We start from the raw sequence: 27,719 nt of genomic DNA, 5'->3' as shown, positions 1-27,719 counted from the left end.
GTGCTTTTTATACTGAAAAATCACAGCCTTAGTTATTATCTGAACTTTTTCATAAGCCACTACTTGACTAAACAATGCAGAAAAGAAAATACAAATGAACAAAAGTAAACATGAAACATGAATTATTTTCTAATAGCAATAATAACTGAGTGATCCAGCTTGTCAATTTAAACTGTACTTTTAAAGAAAGAGTGCCTACGAAAATAGCAATAATTAATTCTGTCAGCTGGAAACTCAAATAGATTCTCAGTCATCACTGTTATTAGGAACATAAAATATAAAGATGTTAACAATGGTGGTTAATCACTGCAATAGGTAGCCAAGGTGTGCTCTTTTGCAGCCAGAGTAAAATCTATCCATTTACTCAATCACAGTTTTTCATATTTTGTTTTCTTTTTAAAGTAACAGTTCGATAATCCTCATGGAATCACAAGATCTTAGGATATCTTGAAATCAGGATTTTCTTCATGGAATTTCTAAAAAAAAAAAAAGACGTTTAATTTAACTCACTATGGAGGGAAAGCATTTACAAAGTTGCTGTTGCCCTGAATGATCCCAAAATATATTACAGTACTATAAATGATACTTTACCACCTTTATACTGTCATATTTTTTCAGATTCAAGGTTTACTTCTTGAGGAAGTGAAATGAGATGTAATTCTATCCAACATATAATAGAAGGAATGCCCAGTATTAACAATATGACTGTAAGTTATCATTCAGAGCAATCAATTCAGGGTAAAAAAGGTACCATTTTGTGAGAAAGCCATATTTTAAAAGATCAGAGTCTAAACAGTGTTATTACTTAACCCAAATATGCTAAGAATAATAAAATTTATTGATGCTTTTCAGTAAGAAAGAAGCCAAAATGCATTACTTACATATCCAGTTAAAAGGAGCCAGTTAAGTTGTTCCCTTGGTTTTGCAATGAAACAAGCAAATCAATCTTTTCAATGTTCTGGTTGGTGTTTATAGAGGATGCCATTGGAGAATTCTCTGGCATTTGCTGAGAAAGAAGTGTTGTCACAGGTGGTTGGCCCTCGTTTTGTGGCTGGCCTGGTGGACTTATGGCCATCAACTGATCTGGCAATGTAGCTGGTCCAGAAGTTAAAAGCTGACTACAGTCTGCAGAGACATTGAAAACAGAGAAGCTACCTGATTAGTTATTTTCTGTTAAGATTCATAAGAAGGTATTTACTAGTGGCTGGGGTATACAAATGCATTATTTTGTTGTTAGAGACTTAAAAGTGAGGAACCTGACAGCCTCCAAAAAGGTTTTCATCAAACAGTAGTAGAGTTCATCCTCGGTTTTCTCTAAGCAGTATAAAAATACAACACTGCTTAGTTATCAACATAAATCCTATGTAATTTCCTTGGCACATAAACATTAAAGAAACATAGGTTTCTACCTCCTTAGAAACTACTTGCTTTAACAGGCTGAAAAATTTTCTGTCATTTGTATTTCATCTTCCTTTCAAGGTTATATCTCAAAATGGCAGACACATATATTTATATATATATCACCACCTTTAATTCTCCCAATATCCTTGTCAAGTTTGTAATATTGCCACCATTTTAGATGTGGAAATTGAGGCTCATGCATGTCAAATAACCTGTCCAAGGTCTCAGTCTATAAGTGGTACAGCTGGGACTCGAACTCAGTTCTGTCCAACTGAAATCTATGCTCTTAAAACCACTGTGTTGTGCTTTCTCTGGTAACAATAAAGTGACCATTTCAACCAATAACATTTAAGAAATGGGAAATTAGAAAGAGTTTCTTACTATTCTGAATGCCAAATAAGAACATTCCAGATGTCTGTTGAGAAGAGCCAGGAGAATTCTGTAGCTGGTTCATTGTACCTCCTGTAGTGTTGTGAAATAAAGTAGCCTGTGGCTGAGGTGAAGATGTGGCTCCCTGGATTCCAGGCATGTTGTTCTGAGGGGAATAAAGGGGAGACTGTTGCATGTCTTGTTGGTTTATACTGGTCTGCAATGCAGACATGGATGCTGGAGAGAGGAAGAGTGTTACTTGCTGCTCTTGAGAACTGGGTGACCCTTGGACCAACTGAATCTGAGGCGAGCTATGGAACAAGGAGGTCTGTGATGATTCGGGTTGGGCAGGGCCTGGGTTCTGAAGTGAGGAAACTGTGGTCTGGTTCTGAAATTGCATGGGCTGCTGCTCTTGATTCATTGTGGCCATATTACTCTGCTGATGGAAAATTGATTGGTTCTGCTGCTCCTGATTAGCCACTGGATTTTGACTTGGATTGAATATCATGTTTGGTGGTGGCTGCTTTTGAGATGCCATCGGTGCCATGGCGTTCTGGTTACTGAATAAAATGCTCTGTTGTTGCTGCTGCTGTTGCTGCTGCTGCTGCTGCTGCTCCTGGGATGGAGAGTTACCCTGGATGGCAACTATTGAGTGCTGTGACTGAAAGATTGTTCCTTGTTGGTTTTGAGGCATTGGGTTAGGAGGAAGGGAGCCCAAGGAAACCTGAGGCTGAAATAGACCTTGCTGGGAGGGTTGTGCCTGTTCCTGGGAAAGCATAGGGGTCTGAATGTGTGATATTGGAGCCTGCTGCTGGAAAGCAGCTTGCTGCTCAGTGTTTGATGTTGACTGAAGCGGAGAAATTGAATTCTGAGCTGCAAAAAATGAAATCTGTTCTTCTTGGGCCACTGTGTTAGTTTGGAGATTATTCATTGGACTTTGGGAAAGAAATATGTTGGCTGACTGTTGGTCTTGAGGAACAGAAGAGCCCTGCAGCACAGCCATGGTATTTTGAGAGTGAAACATTGGAGGCTGCATTTGTTCAGAGGAGGCTGTAGAAGTCTGACTGTGGACAATAGGACTTGGACTATGAAAAATAGAACCTTGAGTTTCCTGGGAAAGGTTCTGAGCATCAGCAATAGGATTCTGAGGATGAAAAAGCTGGGCCTGTGAATGAGAAGACTGCTGCAAAAAATTCCCTGATTGAAGTGACATCATCTCATTACCTTGCTGGAATAAACCATTGCCTTGCTGCTGGGTACCACTATTTTGAACACTTATCATACTTTTTGTAGATGAAAAAAGGCCAACTTGAGGCTGACTGTCCCCACTATGTTGCATTTGGACCATGGTCTGAAAGACACTGTTCTGAATCTGTTTTGCTTGTGCTCCAGTCTCTTCTCCATCTCCTGAATTTGATGTCTGAAACAGGGTAGTGCCAGAAGTTGCAACCTGCTGTGTGGTAGTTGTAGTAGTTTCATTTCCAGAAACTGCCGGAGGAGAAGAAAACAATTCACATTGCATTTGCATGTCCTCATTGGCTGATAATGCGCTCATCATATGAGAAGTCGGCTGGTAAACTGGAGACTGTTGAAGGTTTCCATTTGCTGAAGCAGATGAAGGAAACAGCTCTGACTGAATCTGGGCAGCTGCCTGGCAGATACTCTGTTGCATCTCTATCACCATTGCAGCTGAGGATTCCATCACTTGCTGTTGCTGCTGTTGCTGTTGCTGATTAGACAAACTGTTTTCATTCTGCGGGTGAACACTTTCAGCTCTTCCAGCTATTAAATTATCTGGCCTGGTATGGACTGCTGGTTCTGTTGAGGAAAACATTCCAGGGCTTACGCTATTTTGAATTTGACTGACTTGTTGAAAAATGCCTGCACTAAGCTGTTCTTCAACATTCTCGTTACCATCTGGAGCAGAAAATAAAACTGAAGATAACTGCTGTTGTGCCTCTAAAACTTGCTGGACCAAGTCAACATTTCCACTGCTGCCACTGGCAGTACTACCTGTAAAACTCCCTGCCTGCAAGTGTTGTATCGTATTTTGTAGTTGCTGACTCACACTATTTGGTGATGGGAAAATATTCGATGAAATCTGCTGCTGTAAAGTCTGTGCTTGTTCTTGCAGTGGAGACTGCTGCTGTTGCTGTGATGTCTCAGTCAAGTGTGACAAGTTAACCACTGTACCATCTGACTGTAACACCTCTCTAGACTGAGTTTCTCTTGTTTGAAACTGTGTAGCCTGCTGTAGTAGTGCATCACTGCTGGGCAGCTGACTAGATGCAGAAACTGCTGGAAAAGTACCAGGCTGTGAAATGTCCTGTGTTTGGATAGTTGTCAGGGTCTCTGGGTTGTATGCCTTGGGCTGAATCTGTTGTTGCTTTTCATTTTCAGAAGTTAAGTGGGAAGATGATGATGAAAAAGACCCATTTCCTGCTATATGAGAGATATTTTCTAACGTTTGTTGAGTTGATCCAACTGTCTTTGTAGTCTAAAAAATAAAAGCCAAATAATATGTATATGTATAAATTAGCTCATACGATTCTTCAAAAATTATTATTATAAAAACATACGCAGAACCAATTTCCCAGTCTATATTATTATTCAGAAAACAAGTGTAAGACTATGATTATCAGTGATAACATTATATCTTACCATCATCAGGATTTTTAAAGAAGCATATAAGCAAAGACAGTCAAACAAAAGTAGACACAGAAGAATAATCAGCTATTGATATGCTTAGGACAGTAAGTACACATTAATTCTATGGTTCACGAATTACTAGCAAATTTTAAAATATCTCCATTGGTGCATCACTTATAACATTATTGGGAAGGAGAAATAAGAGAAAAATGGAAAAGGAAAGAAGAATCTTTCTTGGAAAAAGGAAAAAAGAAATAAGGAAAAAAGGAAAGAAGAAAAAGGAAATAAAATGTCTCTAGTTTTGAAAATGTTAAACCTGTACTTTCATTATACCAAAAATCACAAAGGTCCAGCTAATGCATTAATTCTTCTCTTGTCAAAAATGTGTACTCACACACACACACACACACACACACACACACACACAAAATGTATATCGGAAGTTGCTCTGAAGGCTATTTTATTTGAATATAAAATCATTTACTCTACAAAGCAAAATTCATTAAGTGCGTCCAAAGAGAAACAGCTATAAAAACAGGAAGAGTAAAAAGCATAATCAGGGAAAAGAAATCAAACTACTCAAAATATTACTATTTTTATATTTGAGGTTAAGATGTGACAGGGCACTCACTAGTCACTGTAGCTCACCTTAAAAATAGAAGGTGATCTTTTCTCTGCTGTTACTTCCATTGGAGTAATGTCTTCACTCTTAATCATAGTGCTTGATATGAGCGGAGTGATCAGAGCATTAGGAAGCATATTTACCTTATCTAAGTTACATCCAGTAGTTTTCATTGCTGCACACACACCAAAAAAAAAAAAAAAAAAAAGTTGAAACTCACTGAAATCAACTATATTATTCTACTGTGTGTTGATACCTTAGTCATGATTCAAAACATTAATTTTTTGATGCTCTGACAGTAGCATGAGATACAAAATGTGCCCAAAGTGTGTCCTCCCTCTTTTAAGTAGCAGTGCCTTGAGGACTCCTGGCAGTAGCCTGAGACTATGAGTTAAATATCAACAAGCTTGAGCACTCAGTTAGCAAGCTGTACCTCTCAGCACTCTTCAAAAGGCCCTGAATTACACTGCTTAACAGGACCATGCAGCCTGGAAATCTCCAGGAGGTTAAAATTGCTCAGTTACAACTGTTATATTCTCCTCTTAGTATCTGGCTGCTGGGAAATGACAAAGTCAAACTTTAGGGGGTTATAGGATTGCTCCAATATTTCTCTCCTCAACAAAACTCAAGCTTCTCATTATAATGCCATCAACTGATCAAATAGATTCACTTTTCTAAATTAATGTCTTAGAAAAGTTGAATTTGCCTAGCTGACATATGAACACATTTTTCAAGACAGGACTTAATTTTTTTTCTTTTCAGAAATTTAAGTATGACTGATATTTTAGGTTTACCAATTAAATTTCCAAAGCAAACCAGCAAGTATTTTTCTACTTCCACCTACTTCCATTTTCAGAAGTAGCTACAGATTAGAAACCAAGCAGAGGCAATATGTAGCAGATAGGTAGATTCTACCACTTCATTCTATCTACTTTTCCCCCTTGATTCTCTTTCTCCTTTTTTGTCTATTTAAGCCTGCCACTGGCACTTAGTGGAGCACACTGATGAAGCATCACTGATGGCAGGCTTCTGAATTGAACACATAGCCAAATTCTGAGCTAAAGTTTACTACTACTTTGAGACCCTGTGTAAAGAAATACAGATTCCTTAGAAAGCTTAGCTGTTAAACTTTTTTTTTAGTTGCAAAACTAACACAATATTTTATTAGCTTCAGGTGTACAACAAGGTGATTCAATATTTTAATACACAGATTTCTTAGTTTGATATTGAAAAAGAAATCCTGGCTACAAAGAGGGTTTTAAAATAGAATATGGTATATAAGCAAGATAGTTATTTTTGTAAATATTTTGACTTAAAAATATTAGAAATCTTCTGGTCTTTATTCAACATTTCTCACAGCCAACTGGCTAGAAACAATCACTATGAAAAACGATTATACTAGGGGAGGAAAAAGTGCCCATTTTTGATATTCTGCTTTCATTACTCTAAGAAATCAATCATTTACACATGAGTTCTCTGGATCTATTTTCACCTAGATTCTATCAATACCAACACAATTCAACTTCAATTCTGTCTGAGTCAAAGCTTCAGATAATTTTAAAGACAATTAGTATTGTCTTACATTGATCCTGTAACATCAAGTGCTATTCTTGCTTTTGGATTCTATTAGAATGTAAGTTTCATGAAGACGAGAGATTTTGTTGTTGCCTGGTGCGTACTAGGGAATAAATAAATATTGTTGAATGAATGAAGAAACGAATGCTTTCCATGTCTGTACGTAAGGTCACATTTGTATATCAAGTTCTAAATCTTATTGTAATTGATGGCTATTTTAAAGGATGTTATATGGAGGATTATGCCACAACACAAATTTAAGTCATTTATGTTGCTAAGACTTCATCATTAAAGCATAATTAATTAAATCTCTAAGAAGGACACCTGGGTGTTATACTAAAGCTCTGATTCCAAGGAATCACAAAAATAAGCCATTTGTCAAGGGAAATTCCCTCTTGAAAGCGACTGTCTTTTAAAAACTGATCAGGAATCTCCAATTAATGATGTTGTATTTAAAAATGACAAATGAAAAATTTAAACTGATAAATAGTTTGAAAGTGAAAGTCGCTCAGTTGTGTCAGACTCTTTGTGACGCCACGGACTATACAGTCCATGGAATTCTCCAGGCCAGAATACTGGAGTGGGTAGCCTTTCCCTTCTCCAGGGGATGGTCCCAACCCAGGGATCAAACCCAGGTCTCCAACACTGCAGGTGGATTCTTTACCAGCGGAGCCACCAGGGAAGCCCAAGAATACTGGAGTGGGTAGCCTACCCCTTCTCCAGCAGAATTTCCTGACTCAGTAATCGAACCGGGGCCTCCTGCAGTGCAGGCAGATTCTTTACCAACTGAGCTACCAGGGAAGCTTGATAAATAGTTTAGTATTCAATTTAATTTTATATCTTCATAAAATTATTTTATATGATTTCAGCTGATAAAATTGTCAAAATAAGGTCTGAATTGTGAAAAAGAATAATATGTGTCTGTTTCTTATTCATTTTTTAATCTTGAAAGATTTTTATTAAATGACTATATCATTTTATTACCAAAAATTAAACATAGTGTTTAACACCTTTTAACCTTCAATCTGTAATCCTGTATGAGAAATTTCACATTGGATGAGATTAGCCTCCCTGATACTCTAGGAAAAAAGCATCTAGGCATTTTTGGAGAAAAGCATGAACCCATCAAAGCTGCCAAAAGAAAGATCACAAATGTCCCTAACTTTCTTTAATGATTGATTAATTATGCTATTATTAACCTAATGAACATGGTTTGAATTATTATTGCTTAGATGTTACCTTACACACTAAAACTTGATCTATCTTTTAAAATCCTAGGTAAGTGACCTTCAGCAAATTATAGAACCTCTCAGGAATCTTGATTTCCTCATCTGTGAAATGAGAATCATAAATTATCCACCTCAGAGTTTGGCTAAACAAGATAATGCTGGTAAAGAGTGTGGCATGCTGACTAGCACTTAATATATGTTGAAGAAATGTTAGCCATGGTTATCCAAAGCAGAGACTTGTAAATTGTCCTGTAGTTAAATCAGATAATTATGCACTTCAGTTCAGTCATTCAGTCATGTCCAACTCTTTGCAACCTCATGAACCGCAGCACATCAGGCCTCCCTGTCCATCACCAACTCTCAGAGTTTACCCAAACTCATGTCCATTGAGTTGGTGATGTCATCCAACCATCTCATCCTCTGTCATCCCCTTCTCCTCCTGCTCTCAATTTTTCCCAGCATCAGGGTCTTTTCAAAAGAGTCAGTTCTTCGCATCAGGTGGCCAAAGTATTAGAGTTTCAGCTTCAACATCAGACCTTCCAAATGAACACCCGGACTGATCTCCTTTAGGATGGACTGGTTGGATCTTGTTGCAGTCCAAGGGACTCTCAAGAGTCTTCTCCAACGCCACAGTTCAAAAGCATCAATTCTTTGGCACTCAGCTTTCTGTATAGTCCAACTCTCAGATCCATATATTACTACTGGAAAAACCCATAGCTTTGACTAGACGGACCTTTGTTGACAAAGTAATGTCTCTGCTTTTTAATATGCTGTCTAGGTTGGTCATAACTTTTCTTCCAAGGAGTAAGCATCTTTTAATTTCATGGCTGCAGTCACCATCTGCAGTGATTTTGGAGCCCCGAAAAATAAAGTCAGCCACTGTTTCCACATCTATTTGCCATGAAGTGATGGGACCAGATGCCATGATCTTCGTTTTCTGAATGTTGAGCTTTAAGCCAACTTTTTCACTCTCCTCTTTCATCAAGAGGCTCTTTAGTTCTTCTTCACTTTCTGCCATAAGGGTGGTGTCATCTGCATATCTGATATTTCTCCCAGCAATCTTGATTTCAGCTTGTGCTTCATTCAGCCCAGTGTGTCTCATGATGTACTCTACATATAAATTAAATAAGCAGGGTGACAATACACAGCCTTGACGTACTCCTTTTCCTATTTGGAACCAGTCTGTTGTTCCATGTCCCAGTTCTAACTGTTGCTTCCTGACCTGCATACAGGTTTCTCAAGAGGCAGGTCAGCTGGTCTGGTATTCCCATCTCTTGAAGAATTTTCCACAGTTTGTTGTGATTCACACAGTCAAAGGCTTTGGCACAGTCAGTAAAACAGAAGTAGATGTTTTTCTGGAACTCTGTCACTTTTTTAATGATCCAGCAGATGTTGGCAATTTGATCTCTGGTTCCTCTGCCTTTTCTAAAACCAGCTTGAACATCTGGAAGTTCATGGTTTACATATCGCTGAAGCCTGGCTTGGAGGATTTTAAACATTACTTTGCTAGTGCGTGAGATGAGTGCAGTTGTGTGGTAGTTTGAGCATTCTTTGGCATTGCCTCTCTCTGGGACTGGAATGAAAACTGACCTTTTCCAGTCCTGTGACCACTACTGAATTTTCCAAAGTTGCTGGCATATTAAGTGTGCACTTTCACAGTATCATCTTTTAGGATTTGAAATAGCTCAACTTGAATTCTATCACCTCCACTAGCTTTGTTCGTAGAGATGCTTCCTAAGGCCCACTTGACTTCACATTCCAGGATGTCTGGCTCTAGGTGAGTGATCACACCATCGTGATTATCTGGGTCGTGAAGATCTTTTTTGAACAGTTTTGTGTATTCTTGCCACCTCTTCTTAATATCTTCTGCTTCTGTTAAGTCCATACCATTTCTGTCCTTTATTGAGCCCATCTTTGCATGAAATGGTCCCTTGGTATCTCTAATTTTCTTGAAGAGATCGCTAGTCTTTCCCATTCTATTGTTTTCCTCTATTTCTCTGCACTGATCACTGAGGAAAGCTCTCTTATCTCTCCCTGCTCTTCTTTAGAACTCTGCATTCAAATGGGTATATCTTTCCTTTTCTCCTTTGCTTTTCACTTTTCTTCTTTTCACACTAGTGCATAATTCCTAATTAATCTATTTTGGAAGTGTTGATGGTCAGAAATTATAATGGCAAGCCGTACTGAACTGTACATGTGAATGCTGAATTTTACTACGACACAGGGAAAAATTCCATGGAATTTGATAAAATGTATTAAGGATATTATGCCCCTTAAAAATGTAAGTATATAAAAATTTTAACTCATGAATTTAATGGCAAAGTGTAAGAAAAAGCTAGAATTATAGAATAAGTCAATGACCGTTATGTGATTGACATCTTAACATATAATAGCACAAAAGCGTCATAATTGAGCATCACAGATGTGTTAGAAATCTGCTAAGAAAAGCGTCTACTCTAACACATTATAACAAACTGAAGATATTGTCATTGTCTGCTTGGAAATAATGATGTCAGAAGAAAGAATGGTACCTAAAGCAACTTTTTCAAATGCCAGTAGTTCTTATTTTGGTTCTTTGGCCTCAAAGTTAAGTCCTACTCACTGGCAGCAAGAAGCTTTATACAGCTATTTTTCATACCTTATCATACTCTATTATACTTTTAAGATTTTTAATATTAGGGAATAAAAAACAAAACAAAAACTCCTTATCTGTAACATGTTTTTTAAAAAGTTGTTTATATGGCAAATGAAGGGAAATATCAAATTAGGAAGCAAGTCTCTGCATTCAGTGAAGTTAAACAAGTATTTATTTTACAATATCAAAGATAACCTGCTAACTGTTTCAAGTACACAACAGTAAATAAAATAGTAAGGTTTGTTAGTGAAAATATATAGCATCACTGATTTACAATTTTTGAGAATAATTAACTTGGTACCTTTCATGGCTTCTTCGAAAGAGCAAGGTCTTGCCGGACTAGATATTTCCTTCTTTACATTCACATTCAAAGCAACAGCTGCTGTTATTAAAAAAGATTAATGTATTTATTTAAACTTATCCTGAAAAATATATATCTTAAAATTCTTTAACAGGAATATTTTCTCACAAAGCATTATTAAATTATTTGTTCAGCAGAAATTCTAGGTTCAGATGAGTTTTTATAATCTATAACCACCAGTTTACCCTCTAAAATGTACCACTTTCCAAGTGGGCAGAAGCATATGCTGCTTATTAAAACAAAATAAAAATAATAGCAACTTTTAAAACTCTTTCTTGTAACAGTACAAATGAGTAGAAGATTGACATGAGATCTTTAAAAAGTATTAACACTAAATATACTGTAACACTAGCATGAAAAAAATTCACCATTCACCTATGTAAATGATTTTAAAAATACTGATTCAGAAACATAATTGAGGATTTTTTTAAAAAAACTGTGCTGAATATACAAAATATATAGTATTACTTTTTTATAAAGCCTTAGAAATAATAATCTTTGCTATTATTAATGAAGAATTGCTACATTATTATATCTACACATATCAAGTATACCTACTATGAAAATTTTAAATTTAATCAGCATTAAGAGTAGTGATCAGTTCTGAATGGTAAAGTTAAATTCCAACTAAAAAGGTTTTCTTAAAATGACTGTATAATAATTTTATTTAAATAGATGCTAATTTCTATTTTTTAATATATTTATATTCCCTAACTTATTCAAAATAAGAACTGAGCCAATTTATTATCAATTTATTCTTGACATAATACAAAATGATGAGAATATTAAGGTAATTAACTGTGAACAAAGAGACAAAATGTACATGTCTCCTAAGAATGAGGTTAAAACATTTATCTAAGCATGCTGTATGTAAGGGCCAACAAATGATAATCTGAACAAACTGTTTAATTGAATGAAATTATCAAACTGAAAAGAACTGACTGGAAAAGAAATTCATAGACAATTTTAAAGCATAACATTTATTCTAACAATTACAGATTTAAGAACGGAAACTAATCTTCAAAAATTTTTTAAATTTCTACTTTAAACACAAGTTTTAGTCATTTGTTTTTAAAGCAACAAAAAATTATGAATGAGTATTTTGTCCTCCGTTTCTTATAGCAATTACCACTGCAGAGTCACTACAAAAAAACAACTAATACGATTTCTGTGTCTTAAAAGACGGAAGTAAAACAAATTAATGGTCAAGCAATGGTTCAGTGACTAGCAATGAAACACAGGTTTTTTAAGTCTGCAAAGTAATGGTCTAAAAGGATGCACATGTAATGTATTTTTGGCAGTATAGACTCAGAGGGCTTTAGAGGGGCTTGTGTCTGGCAAAGCATGCAGAGCCAGTTTACATTCACTTGAGCCCTTGCTCCAATCCTTTTAGACTACGTACCCAAGTACATAAGATACCAAAATTTTCTGCACAGCTACTCTATAGACTATGTGTGCCATCTTAAGCCTATAGGGTAAACAGAGCTGGTGCATCACGGCCCTCCAGGTGGAGGATGGAGCCAGGAGAGGGAAAAGAAGGGTGGCAGGCTGGGAAATCCTTTTTCTTCGTGTGGCCATATTCCAGTTTGGACCTCCAAGCAGTCTGAAAATCCTAAATTCAAAACTGGCCTTCCAGGTTATTATGAAGGTATCTAGGTCAAATTAGGATAAAATATATTTATTTGTTATTTTTTTGTCTGTAACTTATTTAGACAAAATGGTGTAGCAGTCACCATTTCTACTCTTAACTCACAAAAATGAGGATGGGTCTTATTTTAGCTGTTATAATTACTATGTGCTAACTGCTAAATCTCATCAGTTACGTCCAACTCTGTGTGACCCCATGGACTGTAGCCCACCAGGTTCCTCTGTCCACGGAATTCTCCAGGCAAGAATCCTGGAGTGGATTCCCATTCCCTTCTCCAGAGGATCTTCCTGACCCAGGGATCGAACCCGCCATCTCTCACATTTCCTGCATTGGCAGGCGGGTTCTTTACCACTAGCGCCATCTGGGAAGGCCTATAATTATAATTATTATATACCACTGAATATGCAAATCTTTAACCACAGTCCCCAGCTGAGTCAAAACAGCAATTAGTTTATCATAATGAGACAGTGCAAATTATCATAACCAAGTTTTCCTGAAATATTCTCTCATGTTCACACCTAAAAAGACATTCACATTTTATAAAAATACAAAAAAGTGAAATTATGGGAGATTCTTTAATTAGCTATATCATAAAGGCAGAAACTGAAGCATTAGATCTCACTATAAAATTTGCACAAAATATTTTTATTCAAATAAGAGTTTCTGAGAGCAACTGCTATCTAGTATATATAAAATACAAGGGGGAAAAACATAAAAGAATAAACATATGTCATTGATGGTCTAAATGCGGCCAAATATAGCCAATTAGTGTAGGCTTTATATTTGGCAATTTATCAAAGGAAAAATTTTAATAATGAGCATTCATCACTAAGAAATGAACATTCATAGTGCTGATGCTAAGCACTTCAAAGTCCTGAAGTTCTTTATTATTGATCAATAAAAAGAAACAAAGACAACAAAATCTCAGTATTTTAAGGATGGTAGAACTTTAAAGCTATTCCCCCTCCCCACACACACACTTCCTTCTCCCCTCCCCATATGAATGTATTAATTACTGTATGCCATTTTTCTCCCTCTATGAGCAAGCTTCTCTTCACATAAAATGCTAAATACTCTAGCAATTACTAAAATGCTTTAACTACCATTAGATTTAAATCAAGTTTTCTTGGATTTTTGAGACTTTCCTAGAAAGAAAACAATCAACTGTTTGATTTTTAAGTATAAACCAGTATCCTCTTGGAGAAGGCAATGGCACCCCACTCTAGTACTCTTGCCTGGATGGATAATCCCATGGATGGAGGAGCCTGGTAGGCTGCAGTCCATGGGGTCGCTGACAGTTGGACACAACTCAGTGACTTCACTTTCCCTTTTCACTTTCATGCATTGGAGAAGGAAATGGCAACCCACTCCAGTGTTCTTGCCTGGAGAATGCCAGGGACAGCGGAGCCTGGTGGGCTGCCATCTATGGGGTCGCACACAGTCGGACACAACTGAAGCGACTTAGCAGCAGCAGCAGCAGTATCCTCTTTCCTAGTTTTGTTGAAGCCAGTATATTATTTCCAAACTTTGTCTTCTTCTGTCTGAAATTTCTACATGTGATCTTTTATTCTGAGAGAAATACTAAATAATTTCATTAGGGCTATATTATGGCACACTTTTGTAACAAACTGGTGGGAAATAACCAACGTTGTGAAAGTTGGACATGATTTACAAAAGAAAAAGGGAACAGATAACATTAAGTGATAGAGAATAATTATCAAGACTAATTATAACTCTGTCATAGCTACTGTGTTCATCACTTCTGTTACCAGGGCTTTCTTTCCTTGCTACCATTTTCCACTTTGCACCTCACTGAATTCTGAACAATTTGGGAAAAATGTTATCAGTAAACTTGGAGATATGGAAGAACTTCTAATTCTGGAGCATGCCTGAAATATGAATGGAGTAAATCAATGGCAGCATGGCAGCAGCCAAGACTACATCAACAAAACATCTGAAGCATTTCCATTTCCAAAATGTTTTCTCTACTTTTCCAGGAAAAGGCTTCTCCAGGCAACTAAATGAATGTAAGTAAAAATCTCTTAAGATACTTCTTACCCAGAGATATAAATTTTTAAACAACTGCTTTGGTTTCTAAAGCACCTGTTTCACCTAAATGCCAAAAGTTATTTTTAAAATACTTATTCACCAGAAGTCTTTGATATTTTTGACTACACAAATTAGAAAATGTTACAGGCATATGACTCTATTTGTGATATTATCACTTATCTCTCTGAGATTCTCTTTCACCTCTCCCAAAATGCATCCTGTAAGACAGCCAGACTGAAAACTACTAGCAGTTTCCTTAAGTAGTCACTTTCACCTTTCTGTACATAAGAGGTATTCAATGAATGGTAATTCTTACCTTATCGGAGTACTTGTATGATAACTCTGGAGAGCCTGACTTCAGAGAATTCCTAACTTTTCTTTTATTACTACAGCCTAAGGCAGAAACGGTTCTCTTAACTAACAGTAAAAGCAGAGTTTGGTGGCCATCTTCTTGGGAAATAATGACATCTCCAAAAAATAGGGGAATCAATTTACCTTTGCACACTACTTCCTCTTTTAAGTTGGCTGATCTTCATAGTCTTCTGAAGAAGCAGAAATGGATTACTCCTTTTGATTCAGAACTTTTTATTTTGACATACCTGGGTCTGGAGTGTAAGTGAATGGCTGAACATCATGAGATCTTCCAGCATTGGTTACTACATATATTCCCACTGCTACTGGCAAAGTTATATGTTGATCATGATATGGGGGAACCTTCACAATAAGATGATTCTAATTGAAAGAAAATTACAAGAGGCAGAAATAAAGCAATATGTAAATTAAAAATTTGAAATAAAATATAATTAAGTACTTTCCTGTTAGCTGTAAAGTTTAAAAAGTTTGACTGGGGGGAAAAGTATTATTTAAAAGTTCGGGTCCATGGGCATCATGACATTAATCTTAAAATTGCTTTTAAGGTAAAACACCAATATTTTGCAATGGCATAAAAGGTCCCTGTCCTATCAACTTTATCTCATTCCCAATCTCCTCTAGCTTGTTACACTCCAGTCACACTGACCTTCTTACACTAACACACTAAATTCATTTTTACCTCAGAGCCTTTACAATTTTTCTATTCTTTTTCACTGGAATACTATTCTCCTTTATCTCTTTAAATATCCAGTTCCTTACCCATTTCCAGGTCTCATTCAAATGTCATCTCCTCAGAGAAGCCTTCTCTGACCATCCTCTTTAAAGTGGCACCCCTCTCCAATCTGATCACAGAATCCTGTTTATTTCTTACCACCACCTGAAATTACTGTGATTATCTGCTTGTTTTTCGTCCCCTCTACAACCACAAGAAAGCAAGTTCCAAGAGAAGCTAGGATGTTCTGTTCTTCATCCTATCTCCACTATTAAGCACCTCACACAGAATATACTCAAATAGATTTGTTGAAAAAGAGAATGAGTATATTTTCAAGAAAAAAAAAAAAAAAAGCCCACCAAGCACAATGTCAGTTACCATATGCTTTGTAAACCTTAAGGGTGATATGTACTTTGCAGTGCAGTTCACTGCTTTCTAACCACTAATTCTCATTTAGTCTATTTAAATTTAAAATATTTCAATTGTATTTAAAACTAGTAACTAATTCTCATTTAAAGTCAACAGAGTTTAGTTTACCCAAAACCTAGTAAATCAAGGTCATTTTTTTGTGTGTGAAAATAGTGGTAGAAGCTTCCTTTTAAAAGAAGGGAAGAATTTCATAACTGCTTCAGCAGCACTTATTTAAGGGGACTACCTCTTCTTAGAAGATATCATGAACTGCATCTGACTTATTCTCTTCTTCCCTGCTATGTTATAGTACTGGAAAAGAACAGCAAAAGGGAGTGACTGTGCTTTTTTATTCAGTATGTGATATGCAGGAGGCCAATGGTGACAGCTGAGGATGAAATGAGTTTAATGTCATTTTTCACTTAGTCAGACTCTGGAAGTTGGCTGACTCAGTTGAACGGAACATGACAAATGAAACCAAGATTTCGATTTTTGAGTACCTAATTTGTTTCTAAGCCATCTAAAAACATGCTCCGAAATAGTCACAAATTTTAAAATAGCTTTTTATTTATGGCAATAGTAGAATGCTTTCTGAGTCCAGTTAGCTATCTCAAAAAAATCACATTTCTAATTCAGGTGGAAAAACATATAAATGTATACATCCACAGGAATTAGGGGGCAAAAATCTGAAAGCACATACTCAATTGTATATGAAGCCATCAAAAAAATGTATCTGCATTGACTCAAATTCTAAGAAATAAGAATTTTAAAATCTTGCCCACCTTCATTTTTCCTCCTTTGTTTGAACACTGCAACTACATCAAAAGCAGTTCTACCTACAGTTAAGGAGATGGCTGAATGGATGGACTTCTGAAGTATCTTCTCAGTCTTAAGATTATTTGACCAACTCAATAACTGAAATTATTCTTCCAAATAAAAATTTGTTCTTGGTAATTAGTAACAGAATTAGTATCTAAAAGTCAGATGAATATATATATATATTCATATTCATATATAATATTCATATATATTCATATATATATTTTAATCTTTTACTCCACTTGTTTTAGAGAGTGTAGTTAAACAAACCTAATTTGAAACTTCTTAAAAATCAAATGAACTTAAAAATCAAATGAACAAATTATTCACACATCCTCAATCTGAAATCATGAAATTCTACAAATGATTTGAATTAAAAACTAAGTAAACTGTGAATACTGACAGTAAATTAAAAAAAAAAACTAATCTCAAAAATTAAGAGCAATTAACTACCACTGAACTAGGATTACAATACACACAAAACATACAAAGGGCTGGGAGGCCTGTGGAGCAGGTAGAATGTTTCCTGAGGTAAAAAGGGAAGAATATCTAAATTTTAATTTCTTAGAAAAATCTGGTTGGATTCAAAATAACAATTTTCTTTATCCCAGCATAAAATCTTTTTTCAGAATTTATAAGCAATGGTGCTAGATATTTTTCACTTTCCTAAGGAATAATTTATCATTGTCAAAATTGTCATTTTGCAGTTGGGGATACATACATAAAAATAACTGGAGACACAAAACAAATTCCTAAGAAAACCACTTTGAAAACATATAACTTCAAAACTCTCAAGTCTTTGTTTAGCCTAGTTGTTCCCCAAAATTCTGAGGATCTTTTGGGCATTTCTTCCAAGAATTTTCTTTACATATTTCTACTGAAAATACCATCTTCTTCAAAGCTCCACCTTATTTTTTTTAATTCTTACTCTCTAAAAAATACAATATAAAGAACCCAGAAGGCTAGAAGTTGAGAAATTATAATCTGATTTGTGTTCTTTTGCTATAATAAAACTGAAATTGTTAAGCACAGTGCTTTCCTGAGTTCTTGTGAGTTCTACTACCATTTTTTTGGGGGTAGTGGAAATCCTTGAATTTGAAACCAACTGTTCAGAAGTGAGACCTGTTCAGGGGACCCCTGAACTTGCAGCCGCTGTCTAAAGTGAGGGTACTCTTAGGCAGCACTGTACCTTTAGCTTTGAGTTTGGCAATATATTGGATATATAATGTTAAATTTCTTTATTTTTTTCAGAACATAAAGGAATTTTTAAAAATTTTAAACCAAAAATGAATATACACCAAGGTCCTACAAATACAGGCTCTAAGTGTAATAAGTAGTGCTTCCGAGTTCAAAAGGTAAGGAACAAATATAAAACACCTGGCACATAGCAGGTACTCAGTAAATAAGTTTCTCTTATTAAAAAGTATGTGAAGATAATCCAAAGATAATCCAAAGCAGGTAAAGATAGCAAATAAATATTAGGAAAGACATGTTTCGTTTATTAATAATGGTGATTTTCTCATGCTTTTAACTTTTCAAATACAGAACTGTCATTTCTAGCATCAATGGAATAAATCTATTTCAGTTAAAGAAACTCAAGAAAGAAACTTAAATAAGAAATTTAATCTGTTGATTTAGGAAAATCTTGGAGCAAAACTCAGTTTCTCAAAGAATAAACAATCAAACTATAAAAAGTTTAAATTATACCTGATGAAATAATTCCATATCAATTTCAGCTTCTGATTTCCAAGAGTTTTCATCTGATTGAAATAAAAAACAGTGACTTACTAAAATTATGAAAAATTTTTTACTTTGTAGCTACAACTGTATCTTTATAACAAAATGAAACACCCAACAATTTCTAAGGCAGTGTTATGCCTACTTACCAGAAACATTTTCTTGGAAAATAACTTTAGTTCCTTTCAGAAAGTTCTTGCCAATTAAAAATACTTCTTCCTCTCCTTTCACTGAACAGCTATGCAAGCTCTTCTTTAAGATTTCTGGCACTCCTGCTGGTTGAGCTGTAGGTATATATAAGCATTCCATAAGAAGAACCACCAATACAGTTCTTACCTAAAATCAACTCTCAGTTATTCAGTTCTGTAAGTTGTCTTTGTTGACCCTTGAATTTGCCTTCTTTTATTCTACAATGCAGGAGACCCCGGTTTGATTCCTGGGTTGGGATAGCCTACCCACTCCAGTATTCTTGGGCATCCTTGGTGGGTCAGAGGGTGTAAGAATATACCTGCAACACGGGAGACCTGGGTTCAATTCCTGGGTAAAGATCCCCTGGAGAAGAGAATGCCTACCCACTCCAATATTCTGGCCTGGAGAGTTCCATGGACAGAGGAGCCTGGCAGGCTATAGCTCTTGGGATTGCAAAGAGTTGGACACAACTGAGCAACTTTCACTTTCATTCTGCAAATTAAAATTTACCATAACAGAAAGCAAAGTTACATGTCATCTTTGTTTTCTCATTACATGAAAAAAAAATGGTGTAAAATATGAACTTGGTCATGTTTTTGTTTTAACATTCAAAAAAAAAATCAATTTCATAATAGACATCTCACAATCCTAACCTTAAAAATGTTAGCTGTGCTACACCTTCACAAGACTTCTGAGGCAAAGTGAGCCTCTGGGTGGTATTAAGAGTATCTTTAAGGATCCAGATCTAGGACTTAGAGGCTCTAAATGAAAAGAACACCTGAAAACAGACTGAATCCATTTCAGAATAATTCTTTCTACCAGAGGATCTCCCTGAATTAGCATACCTTGAGGATAAAAATAAAACACACTAGTTTTTCAATTATAAAGACTAACTAACCACTAGTAAATTAACAAAGAGATGGAGAAGTACTGAGGAGAAGCCAGATCTAATAAACTATAACTGGCTTACTAATCTTCCTGATTTTCTTAAGAAAATTTAATATGTACTGTTTAGTAAAATAGGTTCTAAAACTTCCCCAAACATTTCACATTCTGATGTACACTATAAATATCCAAGAACTCGGTGTAGTACACAGTTTTCTCAATATTTCTGACCCCAGAAACATTCTTTCATACTGACACCCAAGGACTAGGTTTCTATCAGATTACTCCCTGGAATACTGGTTAATGCAAATACATACCTTTTAGGTACTCATAAAACTACTCCTTTAAGATTAAGCACTTTGAAACAGATTACACTATTTGTTGTTTTAGTAAATCCTAGTAACATACTAATTATATAATATATATATTATATATATAACATATAACAACATACCTAATAACATACTGCAAAAGTAATTTTAAACATGGCTGTATAACTCATCAACTTCTAAATTAATGAGATAGTCTAATACATGTTGAATGTTACAAACCTCTGTCCATAGTTCTTCAGGCATTCTGTCTACCAGATCTAATCCCTTGAATCTATTTGTCACTTCCACTGTATAATCATAAGGGATTTGATTTAGGTCATACCTGAATGGCCTACTGGTTTTCCCTACTTTTTTCAATTTAAGCCTGAATTTTACAATAAGGAGCTCATGATCTGAGCCACAGTCAGCCCCAGGTCTTGTTTTTGCTCACTGTATAGAGTGAGCTATATTCTTTGGCTGTAAGAATATCATCAATGTGATTTCGGTATTGACCATCTGGTGATGTCCATGTGTAGAGTCATCTCTTGAGTTGCTGGAAGAAGGGTGTTTGTTATGACTAATGTGTTCTCTTGACAAAACTCTGTTAGCCTTTGCCCTGCTTCATTTTGTACTCCAAGGCCAAACTTGTCTGTTACTCCAGGTCTGACTTCTTACTTTTGCATTATAATCCCCTGTGATGCAAAATCTTTTTTAGGTGTTAGTTCTAGAAGTCTTGTAGGTCTACATAGAACTGGTCAACTTCAGCTTCTTTGGCATCAGTGGTTGGCGCATAGATTTGGATTACTGTGATGTTGAATGGTTTGCCTTGCAAACGAACTGAGATCATTCTGTTGTTTCTGAGATTGTACCCAAGTACTGCATTTCGGACTCTCCTGTTGATTATGAGGGCTATTCCATTTCTTGTAAGGGGTTCTTGCCCACAGTAATAGACATAATGGTCATCTGAATTAAATTCACCCATTCCCATTCATTTTAGTTCACTGATTCTTAAAATACCAATGTTCACTCTTGCCATCTCCTGCTTGATCTTATCCAATTTTCCTTGATTCATGGACCTAACATTCCAGGTTCCTTTACAGCATCAGATTTTACTTTCACCACCAGACACATCTACAACTCAGCAATGTTTCTGCTTTGGCCTAGCCTCTTCATTCTTTCTGGAGCTATTTTTCTGCTATTCCCCAGTAGCATGTCGGACAGCTACCGACCTGGGGGACTCATCTTCTGGTGTCATATCTTCTTGCCTTTTCATACTATTCATGGGGTTCTTGAGCAAGAATACTGGAGGGGTCTGCCATTTCCTTCTCCAGTGGACCACATTTTGTCAGAACTCTCCACCATGACCCATCCATCTTGAGTGACCCTGTCAGCATAGCTCATAGCTTCGAGTTACACAAAGCTCTGATTCATGTGATGATTTTGGTTACCTTTCTGGGATTGTGGTTTTCATTCTGGAGGTTGTGGGACTGTAGCTCTTGCTTCTTCTGTTTGCCCTCTGATGGATGAGGCTAAGAGGCTAGTGCAAGCTTCCTGATGGGAGAGACTGGCTGTGGGGAAAGCTGGGTCTTGCTTTGGTGGGCAGGGCCATGCTCAGTAAATCAAATCACTTATAATTATACACTGGAGGTGACAAGTAGATTCAAGGAATTAGATCTGATAGAGTGCCTAAAGAACTATGGATGGAGTTTTCTAACACTATAGAAAGCAGTGCCTAAAACCATCCCAAAGAAAAAGAAATGCTAGAAGGCAAAGTGGTTGTCTGAGGAGGCCTTACACGCTAAGAAAGAAAGAGAAGTTAAAGGTGAAAGGGAAAGATATAACCAACTGAATGTACAGTTCCAGAGAATAGTGAGGAGAGATGAGAAAGCCTTCTTAAATGAACAATGCAAAGAAACAGAGGAAAAACAACAAAACGGGAAAGACTAAAGACCTCTTCAAAAAAACTGGAGATACCAAGGGAACATTTCATGCAAAGACGGGCACAATAAAGGACAGAAACAGCAAGGACCTAACAGAAGCAGAACAGTTTAAGAAGAATCGGCAAAAATACACAGAAGAGCTATACAAAAAAGGTCTTAATGATCCAGATAACCATGATGGTGTGGACACTCACCTAGAGGTGGACATTCTGAAGTGTGAAGTCAAGTGGCCTTTAGGAAGCATTACTATGAACAAAGCTAGTGGAGTTGATAGAATTCCAGCGAGCTATTTAAAATTCTAAAAGATGATGCTGTTAAAGTGCTGTACTCAATATGTCAGCATATTTGGAACACTCAGCAGTGGTCACAGTACTGGAAAAGGTCAGTTTTCATCCAATCTCAAATAAAGGCAATGCCAAAGACTGTTCAAACTACTATACAATTTCACAGGCTAGCAATACTCAAAATCCTTCAAGCTAGGCTTCAGTAGTATGTGAACTGAGAACTTCCAGATATACAAGCTGGACTTAGAAAAGGCAGAAGAACCAGAGATCAAATTGCCAACATCTGTCGGATCATAAAAAAAGCAAGAGAATTGCAGAAAAACATCTACTTCTGTTTCACTGACTATATACTAAAGCCTTTGACTGTGTGGATTACAACTGTGGGAAATTCTTAGAGAGATGGGAGGACCAGACTACTTTACTTTACCTGCCTTCTGAGAAACCTGCATGCGTGTCAAGAAGCAACAGTTAGAACCAGACACGGAACAATGGACTGGTTCAAACTGGCAAAGGAGTATGACAAGGCTGTATGTTGTTATCCTGCTTATTTAACTTCTATGCCGAGTACATCATGCGAAATGCCAGGCTGGATGAATCACAAGCTGGAATCAAGACTTCCAGGAGAATTAAACAACAACTTCAGATTTGCAGATGATACTACTTTAATGGAAGAAAACAAGAGGAACTAAAGAGCCTCTTGATGAAGGTAAAAGAAGAGAGTGAAAAAGCTGGCTTAAAACACAACATTCAAAAAACTAAGGTCATAGCATCTGGTCCCATCACTTCATGGCAAATAGAGGGGGAAAAAGTGTAAACAGTGACAGACTGTATTTTCTTGGGCTCCAAAATCACTATGGACAGAGACTGCAGCCACAAAATTAAGACACTTTCTCCTTGGAAGAAAAGCTATGACAAACCTAGACAGCATATTAAAAAGAAGGGATATCACTTTGCCAGCAAAGATCTGTATAGTCAAAGCTATAGTTTTTCCAGTAGTCATGTATGGATGTGAGAGTTGGACCATAAAGAAGGTTGAGCACCAAAGAATGGATGCTTTTGAAATGTTTTGCTGGAGAAGACTCCTGAGAATTCCCTGGACAGCAAGGTGATCAAATTAGTCAATCCTAAAAGAAATTAACCCTGAATATTCATTGGAAAGCCTGAGGCTGAAGCTGAAGCTCCAATACTGTGGCCACCTGATGCAAAGAGCCGACTCATTTAAAAAGACGCTGATGCTGGGAAAGACTGAAGGAAGGAGGAGAAGGGGGTGAAAGAGGATGAGATGGTTGGACGGCATCACTGACTAAATGGACAAGAGTTTGAGCAAACTTTGGGAGAAAGTTAAGGACAGAGAAGCCTGGCGTGCTGCAGTCCTCAGGATCACAAAGAGTCGGACACAACTTAGCAACTAAACAACAATAACTAAAATTTAACCAAAGTTTTAAAGTTTTTTTCTCCTTAGGTACTTATATATTTGATAATCAATTTTATCTTTACAAGAAAGTAATGTGGGAAATTACTATTGTCAAAGTATCTATTGCCCCGTTTTCCCTAGGCCTGCTCTTTCTGTCAGAAGACTCTTGCTCCACACAAAGTCATTCTTGCCACACTCATTTAAGGATTGGCCACATGACTTGTTTATATAATGAAATGTGAACTGAAGTAATGTGCCACTTCCAGGCTTTACCATTTCCACATGGCTGCACCATCTTTTTTTCCTCCACTAAAAAAATAGCAATATCCCAGAAAAAGGCAGCTTCTAAAGCCTGGTTCCCACAGTAAAGAAAATGGAGCTGTTCCTCAACTGCAACCAATATTATCATAAAATGAGGGAAAAGTAAAACTGCATTGTATAAGCACTTAGATTTCTTTTGGTTGTTTATTTATTACTTTTAGCATCATTTATTTTCATTTATTGATACAAACAAGTATCTTATCCTAATTAAATGCCAAATAATATTTTCAGCAATGCCTAAGAGTTTTAAAAAATTGTGATTGTATATACATATATACTGTCTAGAAACACAGAGTTAACGTATGAACAGATGGAAACAGTTATCAGTCATACACTGGTAATCATATACCCTTTTAAAACAAAGAACTAACTGAATTAATTTATAACTTTTTGGAGTAACAATGGAACTAAATACTTGTTTTTAAATGACATTCAAGAAAAATATGATAAATATTATTTTGATTAGAAAACAGTATGAGGTGCAAAATTATATGAATATATTATAGTAACAAAATGAATGGAAAGTCTATACTCCCCTCTACCCACTTATAAAATACTATATGGAAACTCCACTTTGCTCATGATTATCAAAACTTTTTCCTATCTCCTTTTTCCCTTTTATGCATTAAAAGGCATTAAGATGGCCAAATGAGGCCCCTCTGAAGGTACAATGTTTATTTTATATATTTGTATTTACATTACACAAAGAACTAGTCTCCTCAAGATAATTTAACTTTGACCTTAAAAAGTCTTATCTGTTAAAAAAATTTGGTGGTTACCTAACAGGACATACTCTATACCAAATGGAACTGAAGTCAGGATTATTTAAGCATTAGCTGCTGTATTTTTACCTTTAAGAAATTAGTAAGCTGCCTCTTGAAAGGGATCACATTGCTTTAAAAAATTATAACAGAAAAAAGCAGCCACTTTTCTGGTATTATAAAAAACAATGTGCTTTTAGATGTTGTTCAAATAGGAGCCTCAAAAACAAAGCTAAACAAAATGAACATTTGAATACTGAAAAATAACAAAGCAAATATTTCAACCTGTCAAAAGAATTAGAAAGCCTTTTTAAGGTCTGTGAAGAAGGGCTGTATATTGTCACCCTGCTTATTTAACTTATATGCAGAATACATCATGAGAAATGCTGGGCTGGAAGAAGCACAAGCATCAAAATTGCCGGGAGAAATATCAATAACCTCAGATATGCAGATGACACCACCCTTATGGCAGAAAGTGAAAAAGAACTAAAAAGCCTCTTGATGAAAGTGAAAGAGGAAGAGTGAAAAAGTTGGCTTAAAGCTCAACATTCAGAAAACGAAGATCATGGCATCTGGTCCCATCACTTCATGGGAAACAGATGGGGAAACAGTGAAAACAGTGTCAGACTTTATTTTTGGGGGCTCCAAAATCACTGCAGATGGTGACTGCAGCCATGAAATTAAAAGACACGTACTCCTTGGAAGAAAAGTGATGACCAACCTAGACAGCATATTAAAAAGCCGAGACATTACTTTGCCAACTAAGGTCCGTCTAGTCAAGGCTACGGTTTTTCCTGTGCTCATGTATGGATGTGAGAGCTGGACTGTGAAGAAGGCTGAGCACCAAAGAAATTGATGCTTCTGAACTGTGGTATTGGAGAAGACTCTTGAGAGTCCCTTGGACTGCAAGGAGATCCAACCAGTCCATTCTGAAGGAGATCAATCCTGGGTGTTCTTTGGAAGGACTGATGCTAAAGCTGAAACTCCAGTACTTTGGCCACCTCATGCGAAGAGTTGACTCATTGGAAAAGACTCTGATGCTGGGAGGGATTGGGGGCAGGAGGAGAAGGGGACGACCGAGGATGAGATGGCTGGATGGCATCACCGACCGATGCACATGAGTGAACTCCGGGAGCTGGTGATAGACAGGGAGGCCTGGCGTGCTGCAATTCATGGGGTCGCAAAGAGTCAGACATGACTGAGCAACTGAACTGAACTGAACTGAAGAGAACAAAAGTTTACGTAATGATATTAGTCGTTCCCTAAAGTTGTGGAAGAGCCAGCAATAAGTAAAGGAAGAACTTGTTAATTTTAGCAAGACTTAATACAGTAAGTATTAGTAAGATAAAACATTATATTCAAGAAAGCTATGATTAATTTTGCCACATTAAAAATTATTATAGAAGGGTAGATACTAAAAAAGTATGAAAATTGATATTTTTACTTTGATCTAGTATATATATATTTTCTGGAGAAATCTAAAGGTGTGAAAGGAGAGGATTCTTCTATCCCCTTAAAAATAAACGAACTAAAAGAAAATGGATCCAATGGCCACTGTTAAACCAACAAGTAGAAGCAGGATTGTTTTTCTAAGGTCACAAGGCACAGCATGAATTCTGGCATTAGGCCTTCTTTCCACTGAGTGCCTCTAGAGAGAAGATCAATTATCTGTTTCCTCTCCTCCCTTTCACTTCTAGCACCTTCTGGCCCCTCTTCCTTTCTACTTACCTCTCATCTTCCTGTTTCCTTCTACCTCCCATTCCATTTCTAACGAATTATTAATGCAAAGTTTAAAAGGAAGTATTGCTCAAGTTTATCTAATTCAATTTCACCAAGCAGATGGCAATATAAATGCCAAATAGTCAACTAAAGGAGTAAAAATATATATCCTACACCTCCATAATAAATGACATTTACAAAAGCAAATGGAAGGGATAATATAGGTACTCAAGCAAAATCCTCTAATATAAATTGAGATCTATTTTCTAAATTCATAAAAAAACTATAAATTACACAACACAAATCTCATAGGTAGAGTAAATAGTTTTCTAACTTAATTTCATACTGTAACTATAGTCCTAACCATCCAGAGGCTATAGCTGGGGTATAATGAATCATTCAAATTTTGTTTTAGCACTGCTAAATTTTAAGTGACTGTGGTGGCAACACAGCACAATGGCTAAAAAGGAGGCTTTTAATCCTGATCTTACTATATACTAGCTATGTGACCTTGAGGAAGTTATTTAAGTCTCAGTTTCATCAACTGTAGAACAGAAACAATAAAAGGCAATGGTGAGGGTAAATGACATAATGCTTATAAAATTGTTAATAAAATCTCTGGCATACTGTGAAGAGCTCAAAATATGGCAATTTTTATTATTAGCTCTATATGCCTTCCACTGTATGCTGCTGCTTCTTAGGACTATCATATTCACCCAGACACATCTTCCAAGGGAGATAACACTTTTTGCAACATGAACATATTAACATATTACCATTAATGGTGATAATTAACAAATGAAAATTATAACTATAGATGAAAAATTTCAGAAAATCATGTTTTCTGTTTCTTTTATATTTTCTATCTTTGGCTGGATACATTTATATTTATATTTTAACAATACTTCAATTAAATAGGAAATAAAGAAATAAACATACTGAAAGAAGAAATAATTATTAATAAAATAAAGTTGAAGTGGGTTCGAGGTTGGGGGGAAACATGTACACCCATGGCTGATTCATGTTGATGTACGGCACCATAGTATTGTAAAGTAATTAGCCTCCAATTAAAATAAATAATTTAACAATAAAATGAAATAAAGTTGACAACCATCTCTCAGTTCCTGCCAAGGCAGTATGATCTGAATTATCTAGCATCTCCTGGATCTGGTCTTCAGAGAGTGGCTATGGTCATGCTCAAAGTATTAGATCACATGAAGGAAGAACTGCATGTACCCCACTAAAATTGAAATTCCATCCTTATAATATTCAAGTTGAGACATATTGTGATTTACAGTAAACTAGCACC

The 27,719-nt window shown here is 36.2% G+C and overlaps 1 protein-coding gene across 8 annotated transcripts in view; it reads right to left on the bottom strand.

Annotated features, from left to right (window-relative positions):
• Nucleotides 1-383: 383 nt before the first annotated feature.
• NFAT5 (nuclear factor of activated T cells 5) overlaps nucleotides 384-27,719 on the bottom strand; it is a 108,136-nt gene continuing 80,800 nt past the window's right edge. For 6 of the 8 annotated variants that reach the window (XM_069550235.1, XM_069550237.1, XM_069550233.1 and 3 more), the window contains 8 exons: nucleotides 18,736-18,870; nucleotides 18,557-18,609; nucleotides 15,138-15,270; nucleotides 10,782-10,862; nucleotides 5,068-5,216; nucleotides 1,783-4,267; nucleotides 882-1,125; nucleotides 384-476 (listed from right to left, as the gene is read on the bottom strand). In XM_069550235.1, the coding sequence (XP_069406336.1) occupies nucleotides 890-1,125; nucleotides 1,783-4,267; nucleotides 5,068-5,216; nucleotides 10,782-10,862; nucleotides 15,138-15,270; nucleotides 18,557-18,609; nucleotides 18,736-18,870 (3,272 nt within the window). In that variant the 3' untranslated portion in view covers nucleotides 384-476; nucleotides 882-889. The remainder of the gene's footprint in view (nucleotides 477-881; nucleotides 1,126-1,782; nucleotides 4,268-5,067; nucleotides 5,217-10,781; nucleotides 10,863-15,137; nucleotides 15,271-18,556; nucleotides 18,610-18,735; nucleotides 18,871-27,719) is intronic. The other 2 variants (XM_069550236.1, XM_069550234.1) reach the window with 1 other exon arrangement.

The sequence above is a fragment of the Ovis canadensis genome, chromosome 14, assembly GCF_042477335.2.
Source record: "Ovis canadensis isolate MfBH-ARS-UI-01 breed Bighorn chromosome 14, ARS-UI_OviCan_v2, whole genome shotgun sequence".
Taxonomy (NCBI): domain Eukaryota; kingdom Metazoa; phylum Chordata; class Mammalia; order Artiodactyla; family Bovidae; genus Ovis; species Ovis canadensis.
Note: the sequence above shows the minus strand (reverse complement) of the source record. Positions and strands in the feature narration are given on the sequence as shown.